The 19,565-nt window shown below is 42.0% G+C and overlaps 1 protein-coding gene across 3 annotated transcripts in view; it reads left to right on the top strand.

Annotated features, from left to right (window-relative positions):
• Window positions 1-19,565, top strand: part of IL20RB (interleukin 20 receptor subunit beta) — a 79,764-nt gene that overhangs the window by 44,022 nt on the left and 16,177 nt on the right. For 2 of the 3 annotated variants that reach the window (XM_068280405.1, XM_068280407.1), the window contains exons 6-9: window positions 5,413-5,536; window positions 8,056-8,249; window positions 11,971-12,095; window positions 16,460-16,610. In XM_068280405.1, coding sequence (XP_068136506.1) covers window positions 5,413-5,536; window positions 8,056-8,249; window positions 11,971-12,095; window positions 16,460-16,610 — 594 coding nt within the window. The remainder of the gene's footprint in view (window positions 1-5,412; window positions 5,537-8,055; window positions 8,250-11,970; window positions 12,096-16,459; window positions 16,611-19,565) is intronic. The other variant, XM_068280406.1, reaches the window with a different exon arrangement.

Raw genomic sequence — 19,565 nt, forward strand, 5'->3', positions numbered from 1 at the left:
CGGAGGTGGGGCCAGCAGCGGACGGCGACAGGTAAAGTCTGTTAGATTTTGCCTCTCTTTCCTGACAGGAATTGGATTGTTAGCAGATGGTGTGGGTTCCCATTAGCTACACAGGCAGGTCACAGCTGATATGTGAGAACACTGTACCAGATGCAACAATAAATACAAATGGCCTGTCTTCACTTCAGCTACCCAATTATCAGATTCATTTTTAAATTCTGATTTGGTATTGGAAGTGAAAACAGGCAAAGTGTAAAAGTATCTATATAGCTTAACAGTCAGTGTTTCAAATACCCAGTGGTCATCACCCACACTCACAGACACACAGCACAGAATGCTTTTGGACAGTTCTTTACCAGAATACCTCTGAATACACTATGTTTAGTCACCAACTTGTTTTTTCTTACATTCATGAGATGCCACAACCTGAAATACTGGATTTGGATGACAATGCAAAACAAAACAAAACTAAAGTGAAACCCTCTTTGAACAAGCTGAAGTCTTACTGTATATACAGTTTGTACCTCCTTGATGTGTATATAGGTGACTTTTTACAAACACTTGTCAAGTGGACAATAGTTTGTTTTTATACACACGTAAAATAAGTTAAAGGGCCTGAATGTATTACAGGTTTGGCAACCAGGCACAGCTAATATAATACTAAGCATTGGTTTTGATGTTCCCATCCATGTTAACATGGCTGATTGCTCCATACACCCTATAAGTAAGTATACCAAACCAATACACACACACACACACACACACACGGGACAAGGTCCTCCAGCACCCAAGGCTGAGACAGCAAAGTGTGCCCCTCCATCCCTCCCACCCCAGCCATTACACACGGATTGCTATTAGACTAAGAGGGCCACAGGGCCCACAACCTCCCCAACACCTTAATATCTAGTTATCTGGCTTGCAGTCACTGCCATTTATTCCCTTTTCTTATTTCTTCCTGCTTCATACACAATTAGGAATGACAGCTGAATGAATTGTGAGCCCCCTCCTACACTGCGCCCTGAGGCTGGAGCCTCTCCAGCCTATGCCTCGGCCCGGCCCTACACACACACACACGCACACACACGACTACTGTATACTGTATATACATGATATATATATATATATATATACATATATATATATATATATATAACAGTTGAATCAGATGCACTCTATGATCCACTGTGATGGGCTAGTTGTGTGTAACTTCCTGACATTGCAGTTATTGGATGCTGATATCATAAGTGAACAGAGAGGCTGAGGAGCTGAACCAAATGAAAGGGAAGGCCTCAGGAATGGGATTCCATGTTTGAGAACCTTTATCCTGTTACTTTGTGTTCTGAGTGGATATTTTTCATTATCCTCCTAATGGGCACACTATCTCCCTTATGCTGGGTACACACACTGAGCTTTTCTGGCAGATTTACTGTCAGATCGATTATTTCCAACATGTTTGATCTGTTTTCCGACTGTAAATCTGCCAGAAAATCTCATTGTCATTGTGTGTACCTAGCATTACTGTGCTCCCAACCCTCTTGTCTAATGTAGCCATAAAAGTGTCCTCTTAAGTTTCCTAACACTAACGCTAACCTTTCACTAACCCCAAGCCATAGTTAGCCTAGACCCAAAGCTTACACCTAACCTTAAACTTAATACTAATGATACACTAAGCACAGCCTCTCAGCCATGAAAAAAAAGTCCTTTAAAGTTGTCTGAAACTCAGCTTTTCCTCTTTGTTTTAAAAGATTATTTACAGCCTTAAACCTACTACCACAAAATTATGTAGCAGAACAGCATTCAAACAGTTAAACACAGCACTCATTCTGCAGTGAAAAGCTCCTTCAGCTTGTGATCCACATCTGAAGAGGTGATAACATTATCTTTTGTTTACATTCCTCAGTTGCTACAATTACAGTAGTTACAGCCAACCACGTGCTGAAATGGAACTGTACTGAGCTTTTAAGCAGAGGCATATGATAAATTATCACTAGATAGCTGCTGTATTTGTATATTAACATCTATGAATAAAATGCAATGGCAGCTTTCAGAGTAAATAAACTGTACTTTGTGAACTTGAAATTTGTAAACAGACAATACTACTTGTGCATAAAAGCAAATATGGTAACTGAACGAGTAATAAAAAGTAGGAAAACATTTTTATTGAATGTTATGTCAGAGTTTTATCCCACTTTAATGTTCTTAATTAACCATAAATACTTACCTTCAATAAATGATCCCACACAAATATCCTTTGAAATGATCTCACGCCAATATCCTCTGGACCCACGTCTCTCCCTGCCCCAAAACTCACTATACTATAGTTTAGCAAACTCTGGCAAAGTATCTTTAAATGTGCCGCTGGGGCTCACCATTGGTTTTTTAACAGACCAATGGGAATCCCCCTCAGGAAAAATTGGGTAGACCCAGTGGCACATTTAAAGATGCTTTGTCAGGACTTGGGATACTTTGGTATAGTGACTGAGTGGGAAATAATGCAAATCTTCAATCAAGGTCCAGAGGCTATTGGCGTGAGATCCTTTCCGAGGATATTGTTGTGAGATTGTTAATTAAAAGTAAGTATTTATGGTTAATTAAGAACATTAAAGGACTTTTTTTCATGGTTTTGTTTTTATTTTAAATTCACCCTTTGAGGAAATGAATAAGGGCATTCGTGTGTTAAACAACACAGGGAAGAGTGTACAGGGGAATAAAAAAAAGTTTTTGTATTTATCAAAAATCCACTTTTTTCTTTATTTGTATTTTTCAACGAATGTTTGATGTTAAAGAAAATTCTACCACTACAATAAAACACATATGCTGTAATTGTCTTCTAACAAGTACCAATAAAAAGTTAAATTTGAAAAATCCACTAAAGATTTTCAAAACATCCCTTAACTAGAGCTAGTATAGTTGAGAAAGCAACAAAGTAGGGCTGTGCAAGTAGTGCAAAGTGCAAGTGTTAGTTGTGCTGTAAAACAAAAAAAATGTGCTTTTAGCAGCTTTAGTCAGTGGTATTGACTTTAATTCAGAATTCTGCATTCTGAAGTCTTCACACTAAATTGGAATACCGAATTCTGTTGCGAAATGTGGAATTTCCCTGAATTCGATTGCACATCCCTAGTATTTGCTCAGTGACTGCTGATTTCAGCTCTGACTGAATAATGATAATGCTGCTTCTACCAATATGAACTGACTCTTTACCCAGGGCTGGATTTACAACTCAGAGGCCCATAGGCACAAGTGTTGCAGTGCCCTAAACTCCGCCCCTGAACACAGGCCACACCTCTAAGTAAATATATTCTGAACTCTAATCCCTTCTTTGTCACTGTCTTTAGAATCTTGCATTCTAATCACGGTCTCATATTATCCTTAGTGACATGAGACAAGTATTAGAGTATAAGTGTCTGAGGTTAGTGCTATGAGGCAGGGATTAGACTGTAAGCTCCTGAGGTGATTGATCAGAGGAGGATGAGGTCGCCTTTCCCATAGGTGTCGCCTGTAGGCATGTGCCTACAGTGCCTTATGGAAAATCCGGCCGTGGAAGCGCCGATAACACCTGCAGACAATGAGCAGAGTCTGGTGATGACCTATTTTTGTAATGCAAATAATGACAAGGACAAGCATGCATTCTGTAACATTAAAGCCATTACGTTGCATTATTGATCATAGGCTTGTTTTTTCACATACTTACATGTAAGTACACAAACATTGAAAGAAATTCAAAAAATATGAAATTGAAGCATGCCCAAGATCTTTTATTTCAATGAACTTTTTAAAGCCCCTTTGACCCTTACTGTTAATCTGTCCTGATGTGCTGGTGAAACAGGCGGATTCAGGCTTGTTTTATTAGTTGATACAGGCTTGAGAAAAGCATGTCCTGCCTCCTCCATCTCTGATGAAAAGCGATTTCTCATCATCATCAACTAATATTCCTCTCCCCACAACAACCACAAGCTTTGCTCTGTTCGCTGCAGTAAATAGCTATGAAGCCTCTCTGCCATGCCAACCCCGCCCATGTCAGGTCATGATTATGTACCATCAACAAAACAATTGAACATTGATTAACGGGGTCTCACATTTTATTAGCTTTCTGTTAGATTTTATGTTGTTGATTTTCTTTCAATTCTAACGTTTAATCTATAAAAACCATATGCAATGGTGTGCTCAGCATAATTCCCTGAAATTTGAGCTTTGTACACACAATGGATGATACTTGGCCGAGAAGGCAGCTCAAGAATCTGATGTATATAGAAGTGTTCCCCGACATGACTGTGACGGCTGTCTGAGCCCATTGTTTCCCCCCTCACCCCTCCCTCTGAAGCCGCTCCATTGTGCACTATGCTACTGTAGCCCCATGATGCTTCTGTACAGCACATGGCCCCCAAACTATTGCCTGAGGTATGAGGTATCGAGTCCCCATCCTTGGGGGTGACAATCTTTATGTGTGTGTACGCCCCTCTGGTTCTGACTAGACAGATGATTGGGTAAGTTGTTTAGTTGATAGCTTTTGAAAGTTAAAAAGGAACCATAACGATATACACTATAGTAGAATGCAGTACATTATTCAGGATACTCACTTTTACTGTCATTTTCCTGGTTTCAGCATCAGAAACACGTCCTAGATCTATATATTGCTGTATATGAATATTATGAATATTTAGCCCCTCCCTCTCAGTGAGACTTAGCCTAGGCGTTTTATTATATGGAATTCTCCCCCAGAGCATTCTGGGAGACCAGAAATCTTTCCTACTGGCTTTGAGGACTCACAGTAAACAAGCATTCTGCAGAGATCACCTGTCAGTACGAAAGATGTTGCTGCTTTTGATAAAAATCAGAAAGTAAATCGAGGAGAGGAAAGATTTTACAATGAACAAACACTGGCTAACTAATTTATATATACCGTAATTTAATATTGTTAAAAAAAAGCTATTTTATTAATTTTATTATTTTAACTACAGTACAGTTCCTCTATTTAAAAAAAAAAAATCAAATGAATCTTTATGGCGTTCATGTCTAAATTCCTAATATATTGCTATTGTTTCACTTTCACGTATGCCTTTGCGTAGGTGAGCCATAAAAACTCGAAGAATAATGTTGTTAGATCTGTGATCTGTTTTTTTTTTTTATTATTATTAGTATCATCAGTATCTGTTTTTTTTATTTTTTTATTAGCATACAGCTTCACATAAATGTGAACTGCAAGACATGTTTCCTGTTAGTTCTCACAACTGCCAGTGGTACACCATGATGCATGCAGGTAGAGGAGGCGGAGTCTACAGTGTACACCTTACTTGTGGAGATTTGAGTTATGAGGAAATATCAGGTTGCAATCTCCCTGCTCATTCTAGCTTGACATACATGAATTACAGCACTTGATGAATCCTTTAACCTAATGATATTGTGTTTTCTTAGAACCAGCTTGGCTTCCACATCCCAAAAATATTTCTATAAGTTCCATTAACCTGATCCATATCTTGTGCTGGAGTCCAGTATCGGAATCCTGGGGGAAGGTTAACTACACTGTCGAGATACAAGGGTAAAGACTGGCTTAGATTTTAACTGTAAACATGTTTTTTATTTTTATGTAAGGCCCTGTTCACACATACAATCGGAAAACGCTAGCGATTAGCGCTATTGTTTTGCAGTGGCGATTTCTACGCAATAAACTCATATTTTTCACTGGACATTTTCACTTGATTGCTTCTTGATTGAAATACATTACAATCAAGATTGCTCGAAAATTGCGCAAAAATGCTGCTTGTACCCCGTTTGTGTTCCACGCTAATCGCCGGTGATGGCAGCAGTGAGACCACTGCCATATTTGCACTTTAAAAAGTGCTAGCGATTGCCGGCAATTAGCGGTAAACACCCATGGCCAGATTTGAGGCAAAACCACAAAGGCCATGGCCTAGGGCACCAGGAAGTATGGGGCCAGCAGTGGGTTGGCACACTAAGGCAGTTAACCAGATCCCCACTGAGGGGTTTTACCCCTTGAGCATCAGAGCGATTTTCACTTTTCAGCGCTCCTTCCATTCATTCCATTCATTCGCCAATAACTTTATCACTGCTCATCACAAAAAAATTATTTATATCTTGTTATTTTTGCCACCAATTAGGCTTTCTTTGGGTGGTACATTATTTTCTTCTAATTGCATTTTAACAGGAATAATAGGAAAAACACTGAAAAAAGAATCATTATTTCTCAGTTCTCGACCATTATAGTTTTTAAATTATAAATGCTACCATAATTAAAATCCATATATTTTATTTGCCCATTTTTCCTGGTTATTATACAGTTTAAATTATGTCCCTATCACAATATATGGCGCCAATATTTTATTTGGAAATAAAGGTGCATTTTTTCAGTTTTGTGTCCATCACTATTTACAAGCCCATAATTTAAAAAATAACTGTATTATACCCTCTTGACATACATATTAAAAAGTTCAGTCCCTAAGGAAACTATTTATGTATTTTTTTTAATTGTCAATTTTTTTATGCAAATATTTATATTGGGTAAATACGGGAGAGTGTGGGAATTAACTAGTTAATTTACAAATAGTGTAGGTCTTTTTATTAAAAAATTGTATGTAGATGTAATTTTCCTATTTTTTTTATGCATCCTGTAAGCCCTACTAATACGCTTCCAGGAAGTGAATGGTGGATGGGAAACAGTTTTTTTTCTCAGAATGATCGCGGCTTCTCATAGAGTCCTCCGATCATTTCAACAGGGACTTAGATCAATGAATGGGAAATGCTTTTCCATTCATTGATCTCTGGGCTAACAGGTGGCGGCGGGAACGCATGCACAAGCGGGAGCGTAGCAGCGGAGATATGTATATCTACGCGCCTGGAGAAAAGATGAAGTCTGCAGGGGCATAGATATACTGTACCCAATACATTAAGTGGTTAAACTGCCAAATATGTAAACCCCAGCAGTCACAAACCCAGTCCACGGCCACCCGGCTTCCACAGAGACGAGCAGTGAAGCACTGGTCCTTTGCCCCCACCATCCTGTGCTGTGCTCCCTCCAAGGGCAGGGTTGGTGACAGTGGGCCTTGTGGGGTAAAATGTCCAAATTCGGTCCTGTAAACGCCCGCTCATCTCCCAAGTATGAATGGGCCCTCACAGTCTGTAACACTGGAGAGGGAGAAGATTAATGTATTTGTGTATCTTGGAAGTTTCCAATCTATCCAGGCCATGGCATATCCAAAGAAAAATAAGGTAGTTCCAACTGGATGTTTTTTTTAATGTTCTAGAAAGAACAGTATTTCACAAACCTGTCCTTGTGACTCCCCAAAGGTACATGTTTTGCAGGCAACCTCACCTATGCAGAGGTGGGGTAATTAGTTTCTTAGCTACATGGAATTCACATAGATGAGACACTAATTACCCCACCTGTGCATAGGTGAGGTTGCCTGTAACACCTGCACCTTAGGGGAGTCACAAGGACAGGTTGGATAAACATTGTGGTAGATGTTTTGTAGCGATTGCAAGCATCTTCTTTAGTTCATAGCAAGTAAAGGTAACAATCTGAAAAAACGTAGGCACCATATTGACATAAGAGGCACCATAGTGACATAAAGTAGAATGCAGTAAAATATTCAGGATACCCACTTTTACGGTACATAATTTTCCTGATTTAAGAAAGACTTCCTATATCTATATATTGCTATACAGTATATGTAGCTCTGCCCTCCCAGAGATGTTTAGCCTAAGCTGTTTAGCTATGCAGGATTATCCTCCCAGAGCATTCTGGGAGACCAGGCATATTTTATTTTGGCTTCAGAACTCTCAGTAAACAAACATTCTGCAGAGATGCACCTGATGGGACTAAAGATGTTGCCACCTGAGATAAATCTGAGAATGTAAATAAGTGGGAGGATTTATACTGTAAATAAGGTGAGAGATGTGTGAGGAGACCTAATTTGTGAGAAACGTTTTGTGAATTCATCCCATGTGTTTCTTATGCAGTGATTACCATTATAAGACTATATTTCTTTTTAAAGCCATGTTTTTCCAGCCAGAATGATTGTACTGCTCCTCCTTTTCTAGGGAGTATGAACGGAGGTACAAAAGAGGAGACCACTGGACACAGATAGAGCATTGCCAGTCTATCTCTCAGCACTGTTGCAATGTCACTAATGATGTGGCCGGAAATGTCTTGTATGCCTTCCGGGTTCAGTCGGAGCAGGGTGACCGGGTATCTAACTGGGCAAATATGGAAACCATGTTCACCAGAGAAACATGTGAGTGCTGCTTCTAAGATCTAGATTACCCTTGTTGCTTCTACCATTTTGAAGATGATGATCAGGATTTTTTTCTTTCGTGATAACATCATTGAGTAATGTTGGTTCCTTTTTACGGTAATTACATTTGGTTAGCCTTTTAGTGGCAGAATTTTCAAAGAGAACCCAATGCGGTGTGTGTGTGTGTGTGTGTGTGTGTGTGTGTGTGTGTGTGTGTGTGTGTGTGTGTGTGTGTGTGTGTGTGTGTGTGTGTGTGTGTGTGTGTGTGTGTGTGTGTGTGTGAGAGAGAGAGAGTGTGTGAGTGTGTGTGTGTGTGTGTGTGTGTGTGTGTGTGTGTGTGTGTGTGTGTGTGTGTGTGTGTGTGTGTGTGTGTGTGTGTGTGTGTGTGTGTGTGTGTGTGTGTGTGTGTGTGAGTGTGTGTGTGTGTGTGTGTGTGTGTGTGATGGGAAACAGAGACATGTTCTCTTCCTCATGACATCATGACATGCCTCTGTGTCCCCACACCGCTGCTCTCTGCCCCTCCACCGCCATACTATTCCCCCCTCCCCCAAAATAAAATATGTGAACAGGGATTCCCTGTTCAAAACGTTCCTGCAGGGTTTCCAGAGCTGCTATTGGGCAGCTCTCTCTCTCCCTGGCCATGCCCCCTGCCGCTCCCCCGCCTCCACGCATGCTTGGAGAGATAATCAATCTCTCTTTCCAGCGTCGAGACCTGGAGGTCACAAAAATGAAAGTGGGCCACTGTGGCCCACAGGAGCGGTGGAGGGCGTCGGTTTTGGCGGCTCCCTGATCCGCTCAGCCCCCCCGGATCAGGTAGCCTAGTTTTTTTTTTAATTTTATGAGCCCACCTCGGGCTCTCTTTAATAATAATAATAATAATAAGCTCTAACTATAAACAGGTAGATTATGACTTGTATCTTCTCAGACACTGCTCTACACTGACACACTTATGTAGAGTCTAATGCATCAAACACATTTCCTGATTATTATTGTTGTCTTAAATGATTGTTCCTGAATGCTTTGGGTGATAAACATGCTTCTTTTCGCTCTCCCAAGCCGATTATTCATATCATAAAATTTAAATTTTATTTATTAAAACAACATTAACAAGTAGTGAAAGAAGGGTGGAGGATAGTGTCTAGTTTTCCATCAGTTCATACACTGAGAAAACCTAATAAATCATAAGTGATCTTATGAATATTGTGTTGCGTATTGCCCTAGTTTGGAGAAATAATGTCACATGGACTGTCTAAAATTGGCTACCACGCCCGGTCACTTTAGTGTAGGAGGAGCCGAATCATAGCTAACCCTGCTGTGGAAATTCCGTGTGGAGTTAATTACTATTCGTAGCGTATACGAGTCCTAGCAACTCGGAGGGAGGAGTAATTTGGGGTCCGAACTGGCACCAGAATTACACTTCTGCGCAGCCATAGACATGACAATATTATGTCTATGGTGGCACCCAAGTCAGGTGCAGCGCGGGGAAGAGTGTGCCGGAATTACCTGCTTCGGTCACAGGAAGTGCTTGTCTATGACAGTCAGCAATTTTCAAACTTAGAAGCTAAACCCCCATGGACCATAGGGGTGTCCAAGATGGATCAATGGCTGGGGCTTCAACAGCATACACTAGCGGTGCTTGCCCACCCTGCTGCAAGTGTCCTAACAGAAAGGGTACTCAGTGCAGCTCATTCACATGCTCACAGACAATATGTCTGCCAAAATAGAAAAGGATTGGATCTTTAATGATTTTAACATTCCCTGGCATTTTTAACCGATTTTTAACCGATTAGTGGTTGCATGTTTTTGTCTATGACAGAACATATATTTACAAAATAAAGAGCACACACTTTTTCCTGTAGGAGATGCTGGGGTTGTTATCACTGCTACCTTTGTATTCCCCTCACCAAACCTGATCTGTTATAATTCTGGTTGTTTGAACAATCTTACCACATTTATGTAATATGTGGGCCTACCTAAAATATCTGTTCAAAGTTCTTTCACTCGGTTTATCCTTCTACTACATAGATTTGGTAAGATTGTGCAATCAAGGTTGTATTATTGATCCTTCAGCTTTGTATATCCAGCTACCGGAGTCAGATTTTATCTCTCTTCATGAAACAAACAAACTAGCTTGGTTGGTAACAATATAATAGATCTTCACATGAGCCAGAGAGAAATTTGTACACACTGAAAGGCCACACCTGCAAACAGGTATAGTAGGTATAACTGACTCTCTCTCCATGGAATGCTGACTTGAGCCTGTAGTCATATCTGAGAGCGGGCCGGGCATACTTGCGGTTGTGGTCTGATTACTCTCAGGGCAACCACTTTACGAAAACACATGCATGGAAACACATACAAACACATTTTCATGTCTATGAGAGACATCGCCTGCAAGATTTTCTATATCATTAGTGGTGTAACTAAAATTAGTTGGGCCCCCAGAAAAACTTTGTTAGCCCCACCCCCTCAATGTTCACACCCCTTTCCTTGCCTTCTTTTGGTGCCCTTCATGGCCTGGGGTCCCACCTCACAAGGGTCATCAAGCAAGTGTGGCCATCGTGATCTTCACACCCACAACAACTGTAGCCTCAATACATCTGATCTGGAGGAAAGACTCCTACATTGCAGAAAGGGAAGGTAAGAAATTAAGCCCCCTCCGCATTTGCAGGGACTGCGCCACTATAGTCACGCCCCTGCATGCCAGATCAATATTTATTATGTACCACTGACTTACTAAGTTAGGTTGCTGTCACCTATTGGGGATCGTTAAAGGATCCCTTAGGTGGCAGTTCAGGGCCTGATGCTGTAAAGATGCATCGGGGGTGGGTGGGACAGAGGAACGATGATAGTGGCATGACAGAGCGGAAAGAAACAATGCGATCGGGGCTGCTCAGGCATTGGGGGTTGTTAAGGATTCAACATGTATGATCCTTAAAGGATACATGAGAGAAAAAAATAATGCTGATCTGCTTACCTGGGGCTTCCTCCATCCCCTTGAAGTCTCTGTGTCTCTCGTCACAGCTCCGCTGGCAGCCACTTTTCTTCGATCTCCTCCATAGTGACTGCTGACCCTGGCAGGTCGGCGGCTTATGCGTATGTGCATGTGCACACTCGCGCATGAGCAGAAGCTGCCGACCTGGCGGCCTATATTCCCTGACACTGTATGCAAGGCTAGATTTATACTTTTTGTACTCCTAGGCTAAGAGTGTTGCGTCTCCTTTCATGTGCAGCAGCGCCCTTACCATTCCATGAGCAGCCTCCTCTATGTACAGAGTCACTCTCTATCATGTGCAGCTCCCTTGGGAATCACTTTCCCTTTTTCATGTGTGGCCTTTCCCTTTTTCATTTTCAGCCTTCACTTTCATATGTAGCAACACCACTTTTATGCTCAGGTGCCTCTTTGGGCTTCTACCACCCAAGGCCCGGGCCTTTCCAGAAAACCGGCCCTGACTATATGGATAGTGAAGGTGGCATCACCCCTCTGCACAGTGCTTTCACACATTAAATAGGCTTTTCTTGTCAAAATAATATTGTTAGTATGTGATAATATAAATGCAATGCATGCATGTGAGAGGTCCTCTAAGGTTATGTTGAAGTGTGTATGATGTGTGTTTGCTACATGCAGTGTATGCAGATCGCTGCTTTTCCCATGGTTCTCTCTGTTATGTGTGCAAGGATACCACAGTGCATGCAGTAATCAGTGTCTCTTTGTTCACAGCTATCCTTATTCCACCAAATATTAGCCTCGAAATCATTGGTCTTCATTTGAAGATAAACATTCAACACTATGGAGAGTCTTTTCAGTTTTTTGTGAACTTCTGGCAGAAGGGAAGGGAAATGGAGGTGAGTACTGGGCCTGGTCTGATGGGCTAATGCTGCCATGTAGGACTGCCATGTTGCACTTCACCTGTACTCAGATAAATATCTGATGGAGACGTGGAAGAAGTATCTGAGTCATTCAACTTCTTTTCACTGACAAAAGACAACATACAAGACAAATAACATTTATGTTGCGCTTTTCTCCTGGCCAAGCGCTTTCCAAAGTGCCAGAGCTGCAGCCACTAGGACGTGCTCAGTAGGCAGTAGCAGTTCTAGGAAGTCTAGCCTAAGGACTCCTTGCTGAATAGGTGCTGGCTTACTGAACAGGTACAGCTGAGATTTGAACCCAGGTCTCCTGTGTCAGAGGCAGAGCCCTTAACCATTATACCTCATGGTGGGGGTTATTAGGAAAATGTGTAATTTTTGCGGTGTGTGGGCGCGGTGGGAAATGTATAGTGTGATCTGTGTCTGCAGGCAGTACGGGATGTGTATTGTTAGTTGTGTCCAAAGCCCCTAGGCTAGCTTTCTTGTGGCTTCCCGTCCATAAGCATGATCCTTATGATTGGGTCATTTACTGGGTGGTCTTATGCCTGGTACACACCGTGCAATTTCCCTTCAGATAGACGGGTCGAATTGATTATTTCTGACAGGTCCGATCTGATCTCCAATCACTTCTATACTAAATCAATCAGAAACCTGATGGAAATAATCGATTCGACCCATCTAAGTTGCATGGTGTGTATCAGTCATTTTGTTTGTTGGATTTAAAACTAGCAGGATCTAGTACACTGGGTGGTAGGATGGACCTCAGTGGGTGGGAATACCGCGGAAGGCGAGGGTGGTTCGGGGTCGGCGGAGGTTTGAAGCCGGGAGTTTGAATGTTGGGCAGTTAGGCATATTGGTTACATTTTTGATAATCACTGAAGATAATGTGTGTACCAATTATGCAATTTTGGCTTGATCAAATTTATTAGAGGGTGTAGATGTGAGGGTCTGGTGTTTCACTCTGGTGTTGAACTGCTGGTTCTTCATTGTGTTGTGTTGGTGTTTTGGTGTATTCTTATAGAAATGCTATTCTGCTTTTGATGGCCTACAATATAGGGATTGTCGGGTGGTAAGGATATGTTGCAAAAAGGATTTATCAAGCACTTCACATAGGTGTAGTCAATTAGCTGCCAGAGGTAAATTCCAATCCAAAGTAGAACTGCAATAACTGTACAAGTATTCCTCAGCGCTGTTATCAACCCAATCCTGTTGTTCCAGCCTGCAGCCACCCAGTGCTCAACAATGGTATACAGTGTCCACCACCATAGGACAAACAATATGACAGGCTTAGTAGGATTTTGTAATAAGGGGTTAAAAGTTTTATTCCACAATTTGCAAAATTAAAAACAAAACAACTTACATTGTGGGTCCATGCACACTGGACCCAACTGCATACATATCGCTCATAAGGTATTTGCACTGAACCAAATCAAAGGGCACCTTAACACATAAAGGTGGTATGTTCAGAGATAGCCCGTCTCTCCTTCCTTACCAGGTTTCGGCTCTATGCCGTCATCAGAGGATATGGAGAGCAGGCTTAAACAGGGCTATTATATAACTACCATATAAATTTCAAAAATAAACACCCAATTACCTCCATTTGTATTTCACCGGCTTTCACCGCCGCTGTGCCGGGGTAATTCCTCATAGGTCTCATTGCACATAGTCAATTGGTGGAGCGGTGTCACATGACCACCTCCACCACCGTTCAGACACCAGGCGCATAGTTCATTGGTGGAGCGGTGTCAGCTGACCACCTCCACCATCCGTTCGCATTGGCCAGCGCTTATGGGACTTATGATTGGTCCCACTGCGGTGTGTGCGAACGTCACTGCGGGCATTGTGATCAGCTCGCCCAATGCGAGCGCAGGGGGGCATAGTGCGCCTGTGCGATGCGTAGATAGGCATTATGGGAATTGTAGTTATGATCAGCTCGCCCAGTGCGAGCGCATGGCGGCGTAATGCGCAGGCGCGCTGCGTTGATAGGCATTGTGAGGATTGTAGTTGTGCCATCGGCCTCCACCGGAGGTCAGTCAGTATCTATGTAGTCTACATAGCACGATTTGCATATTTAAAAATCACAGACATAAATATCCAGCAAAGCGAATTATAACAATAAGAACTTGAAAAAGAGGAACTTAAAGAGACTCCGTAACAAAAATTGCATCCTGTTTTTTATCATCCTACAAGTTCAAAAAGCTATTCTAATGTGTTCTGGCTTACTGCAGCACTTTATACTATCACTGTCTCTGTAATAAATCAATGTATCTTTCCCCTGTCAGACTTGTCGGCCTGTGTCTGGAAGGCTGCCAAGTTCTTCAGTGTTGTGGTTCTGCTATGAACTCCCCCTTCCAGGCCCCTCTATGCACACTGCCTGTGTGTTATTTAGGATTAGAGCAGCTTCTCTCTTCTCTCTTATCTTTTACAAGCTGGATAAATCGTCCTCTGAGCTGGCTGGGCTTTCACATACTGAAGAATTACAGACAAGGGCAAAGCTGTTTGCAGGAAGAAACAAGCAGCCTGAAACTTCAGTGCATGTGAACAGGGGGAAAGAAACACACAAATGATCTCTTGAGATTCAAAAGGAAGGCTGTATACAGCCTGCTTGTGTATGGATGTATTTTCTATGTGTGGACATACTGTACATCAACCTGCTTCCTGTTTTGGTGGCCATTTTGTTTGTTTATAAACAAACTTTTTAAAACTGTTTTTAACCACTTTTAATGCGTCGAGGAGCGGCGAAATTGTGTCAGAGGGTAATAGGAGATGTCCCCTAACGCACTGGTATGTTTACTTTTGTGCGATTTTAACAATACAGATTCTCTTTAAAAAACGAATACATCTTAAGAGCATATGGAATAGTAAAAATGAAACAAAATTGAATACACTGTATACAAAAATTAATTAATTAAAAAGCACTTACATGACCAGAATTGTTATTTAGAACTACATCTAAAAATACATACATATACTAAATCAATCCTAAGAATTGTCAATGAAACAATTAATGCTAAAATCAACATTAAGTCCATTAGGTCTAAGCGTCTTAAGTTTATATATCCACTCATTTTCAAGTGTTAATAAATCCCTATCTTTGTTCTGACCCCTCCATTGTGCATATACTTGGTCAATAATGCAAAATGTCATTTCACTTGGGTCTTTCCTATGCTGCTCCTTGAAATGATTTGGGACCGAATGGTCCACCTCTCCTTATTCTATATTGTGAACATGTTGTTCATATATTCTCTTTTTGCCTTGGCGTTCCGTCTTACCCACATATTGGAGTCCACATGTACACTCCAACAGGTACACCACATATGCGCTTTTACACGTGAGGAATTTCTTAATTTTAAATGATTCACCAGTGATGTTGCTTTTAAATGTCAGTTGTTTCCTCGGGACATTTGTGCACATTCTATAACTGTAGCACCTTTTGCATTTAAGTTCCTCTTTTTCAAGTTCTTATTGTTATAATTCGCTTTGCTGGATATTTGTGATTTTTAAATATGCAAATCGTGCTATGTAGACTACATAGATACTGACTGACCTCCGGTGGATCCCCACAATGCTTATCAACGCAGCGCGCCTGCGCATTACGCGCCCTGTGCTCGCATTGGGCGAGCTGATCATAACTACAATCCCCATAATGCCTATCTACGCTTCGCACAGGCACACTATGCTGCCCTGCGCTCGCATTGGGCGAGCTGATCACAATGCCCGCAGTGACGTTTGCATACACACCGCATATTGTTTGTCCTATGGTGGTGGACACTGTATACCCTTGTTGAGCACTGGGTGGCTGCAGGCTGGAACAACAGGATTGGGGTGATAACAGCGCTGAGGAATACTTGTATGGGTGGTAAGGATAACCTCTCACCTGCTCGCCCATAAGTAATTACATGTCAGAAACTATACCTCCTCTATTGGCAAGACAGCCACAGCCATTTTCCCCCAAAGCCTTCTGAAGCTCTGTGGCCACCGCAACCTACCTTGCCGAGCTGAAGGGGCTGCGGCCAGCTGGGAGGGGATGGCCACAGAGCTTTGTTTTGATGAGGAGGTGGCAAAGTTTTTGACATTTTATGAATTACGGGTGAGCAGATGAGTTGTTAACCCTGCCACCCATAGATCCTTGCAGCAATAATAGAGAGCCCAACATTGCATTTTTCAACAATGGTCCTCTTTAAATGGAGTGAGTCACTGAGAAAAAAAAGAACAGGTGTTAGGTATAGATGGACGGCAGGTGTTACTGTAGTACGTAATGTGCTAGATGCCACCCAGACTGTTGTGTGCCCTGATGGCACATTTACAGGTATAGTTAACTTATTGTTTTTACTGGCTTTCAGGAGACAGGTATACTGATGAGTAGGGGGAGTCCATCTACTTTGCTTGACAAGATGGAAGAAGGGAATGAGTACTGTGCATATGTCATTGCATACGCCATACCTATCTACAGGAACAGCAGCAAGAGTGACACCGTGTGTATCAAAGCACCAAGTAAGATAACTTTAGATTTGTTATATTTTTTTCCTTGAATGAGTATTTATATTTATAAAATGCAGCATATTATTACATCCAACGATTGTGGTAAACGCTTAGGACCCGTTCACAGAATACAACGCCTGATTTTGCGATCACTCTTCTCTACGCATGCAATGGCAAGGTATGTTATAAAGCGGACATCAGTGGCCACAATACGATACAACCCGATGGGAAATTGCGTGTGTCTTCTGCTAGAGACATGACTTGTACTAGGAGCAGTAACATGAAACATGGTTTCTGGACTTTCATGTTACTGTGCAAACTGCACAAATGAGACCATTGCAACAGAGATGCAGCACAGTTGAGGGATGGTCCTGTCCTTACAAATTTACGATCAAGAGGTCGAAATGGGTGGAAACACTAAAAGCAGAGGCACAGCTGGAGCACTGGAGGCAAGGAGATCCTTGACAATAGACTTAGAAGGAGTTATGGTGACATAATGGATAGCACTCTCGCCTTACAGTGCTGGGTCCCCAATTCAAGTATGGGCCAAGACACCATCTGCATGTAGTTTGCGTGGGTTTACTCTGGGTACCACGTTTTCCTCTTATAGGACAAAAACATACAGATTTAATTGGTTTCCCAAAAATTGGACTTAGACTAGGTCGGTACTAGTGATTACTTTGTGGCAGAAAGGGGCAGCATTAGAGGAGCTGGAGGAGTGGTGAATGGGGTGAGCAGCTGAATTCAGTAGGGATTGTAAAGGAGCATGTTTGTAGTACAGGTAAAATTGGTGCATGCTGCGCCCGGTAATTTGGGCAATGCCATAGGCCACAATTCAATTAGCAGCTGTGGCCGCACCAGGTGAGTAGTTTAGGCATAGGAGTGTGCCGCTGTAGCTGTAGGGAAGGGGGGGGGGGGTTAGTGTAAGGCATTTACTGTATATGGTGAAGGTTAGTGTTATGCATAAATAGGGGAGGCTCAGGGTTGTTTCTGGACATTTTGATTCCCCCAGGTGAGTTTTCTTTTCTGTTTTTTTCAACCTAACAATCAAAATTAATTAGTTGTGGTGTTATCATTATCAACTGATAACTTACATACAGAAATGAGGTTATTCCTCAAGATAAGGCGTGCATGAAAAAAGGGCCCGAGTTGATAACTAAATGGCGTCGGTTTTTAACGAAATCTGATTATGATAAACATCGTTGTCAAGCTTTGTTAACGATAAATACCATTGTTAAAACAGATGGGAAATAATAACGAAAAGATATTAATGTTAAATATCGTTACGTAATTCAACAATACAGCTTAACCCAACCCTACTCTCACATAGAACCCTCCCCTGGTGGTGCCTAAAACTAACCACTCCCCTGGTGGCGCCTAACCCTAACCACTCCCCTGGTGGCACCTAACCCTAACCACTCCCCTGTTGGTGCCTAACCCTAACCACCCCCCAGTGGTGCCTAACCCTAACCACTCCCCCCGGTGGTGTCTAACCCTAACCACACCCCTGGTGGTGCCTAACCCAAACCACTCCCTCTGCAGGAACACCCTTTTACACATAGTAATGATAATATGTTTGATAAGGTAAAATATGTAAATATAAACAAAATAATATGACAAAAACTGTAACGTTGCAAGCTTCTAAAACAATAACATACTTCAAAAACTATAATGTTCTAATGTTGTTAACGATATTTATCTCGGCACCCATTTTTCAGCTTTTTTCGCCGTATTAACGATAATTGCATTAAAGTCTATGGCGGCACCCTTTTCGTCCACCCTCAGCCGGCGCACTTTTTTACTGCTACTAAAATAAGTCTACAAAAGATACACAAATATTACCAGGTCAGATAGTATTCACTTCATCAACCCAAAGCATAAAAGCATTATACAGTTTATATATATATATATATATATATATATATATATATATATATATATATATATATATATATATATATATATATATATATATATATATATATATATACATATATATATCTTTATAGGTCAGAAATGTAAAATCAATACAGAGTAAACTTAAAACAATTACTGCTTAATTAGCACATTAATAGCTTCTGCCATATCCTTGTTATGCTAACAAGCAGTGCCAATTTATGTGTTGGAATTTCTATTCATATCCATTTTAATTGAACTAGTAGTTGTGTAAAATTCCCTCAAGCACAGTGTGCTCTGTGGTGTCCGCTCCTGCAGGAGTCATTCCAGGCATCTGCCTGGTTTGTCTATGCCTAAAAACGGCACTGAGGAAAGTTAATGTGATAATTACCGTATTTTTTGGACCATAAGACGCACTTTTTCTCCCCCAAAAGTGGGGGGAAAAAGTGCATGCGTCTTATGGTCCGAATAGTACATTTTTGCTAGTGCCAGGAGTGTCCCGCCCGACCTGCACACACATCAGCAGCCCCCGGCCAAGCCTCCTGTTTCCCGGCAAGTGTAGAAATATAAACAAACCCTTTCCCACATGGTTCGCTACTTTCCCCTCCCACCGCCTATGTCCCGGCAAGTGTACAATTAAAAACAAACATTTTCCCACGTGGTCACCACCTCCCCCCCGCTGCCCCGCCTATATCCCGGCAAGTGTACAATTAAAAACAAACATTTTCCCACGTGGTCGCTACCTCCCTCCAAGTCCCACCCCGCGCTGCTAAGCCTCCTTTTTCCCGGCAAGTGTAGCATAAGCAAAGGGTTATTAAGCAGTGGCTCCTTCTCCTCTAAGGTACCTCCTGTCCCTACGGACAATTGCAGAGTGAAGCGCTACAGCGGAAGCCATACCTGTTCCAGCCGGCGCGATCCACCTCCTATGGTCCTTCTCATGCCGAAAGCCTCGGGCGATCCTCCTCTTGCGGTCCTTCTCATCCCGACAGCCTCGCTGGCGCCCTCTCACTGCGTGACCTGACGCAGAGGTCACGTGACATGACCAGGGGTCACGCAGTGAGAGGGCGCCAG

The sequence above is a fragment of the Hyperolius riggenbachi genome, chromosome 4, assembly GCF_040937935.1.
Source record: "Hyperolius riggenbachi isolate aHypRig1 chromosome 4, aHypRig1.pri, whole genome shotgun sequence".
In the NCBI taxonomy this organism is placed as follows: Eukaryota; Metazoa; Chordata; class Amphibia; order Anura; family Hyperoliidae; genus Hyperolius; species Hyperolius riggenbachi.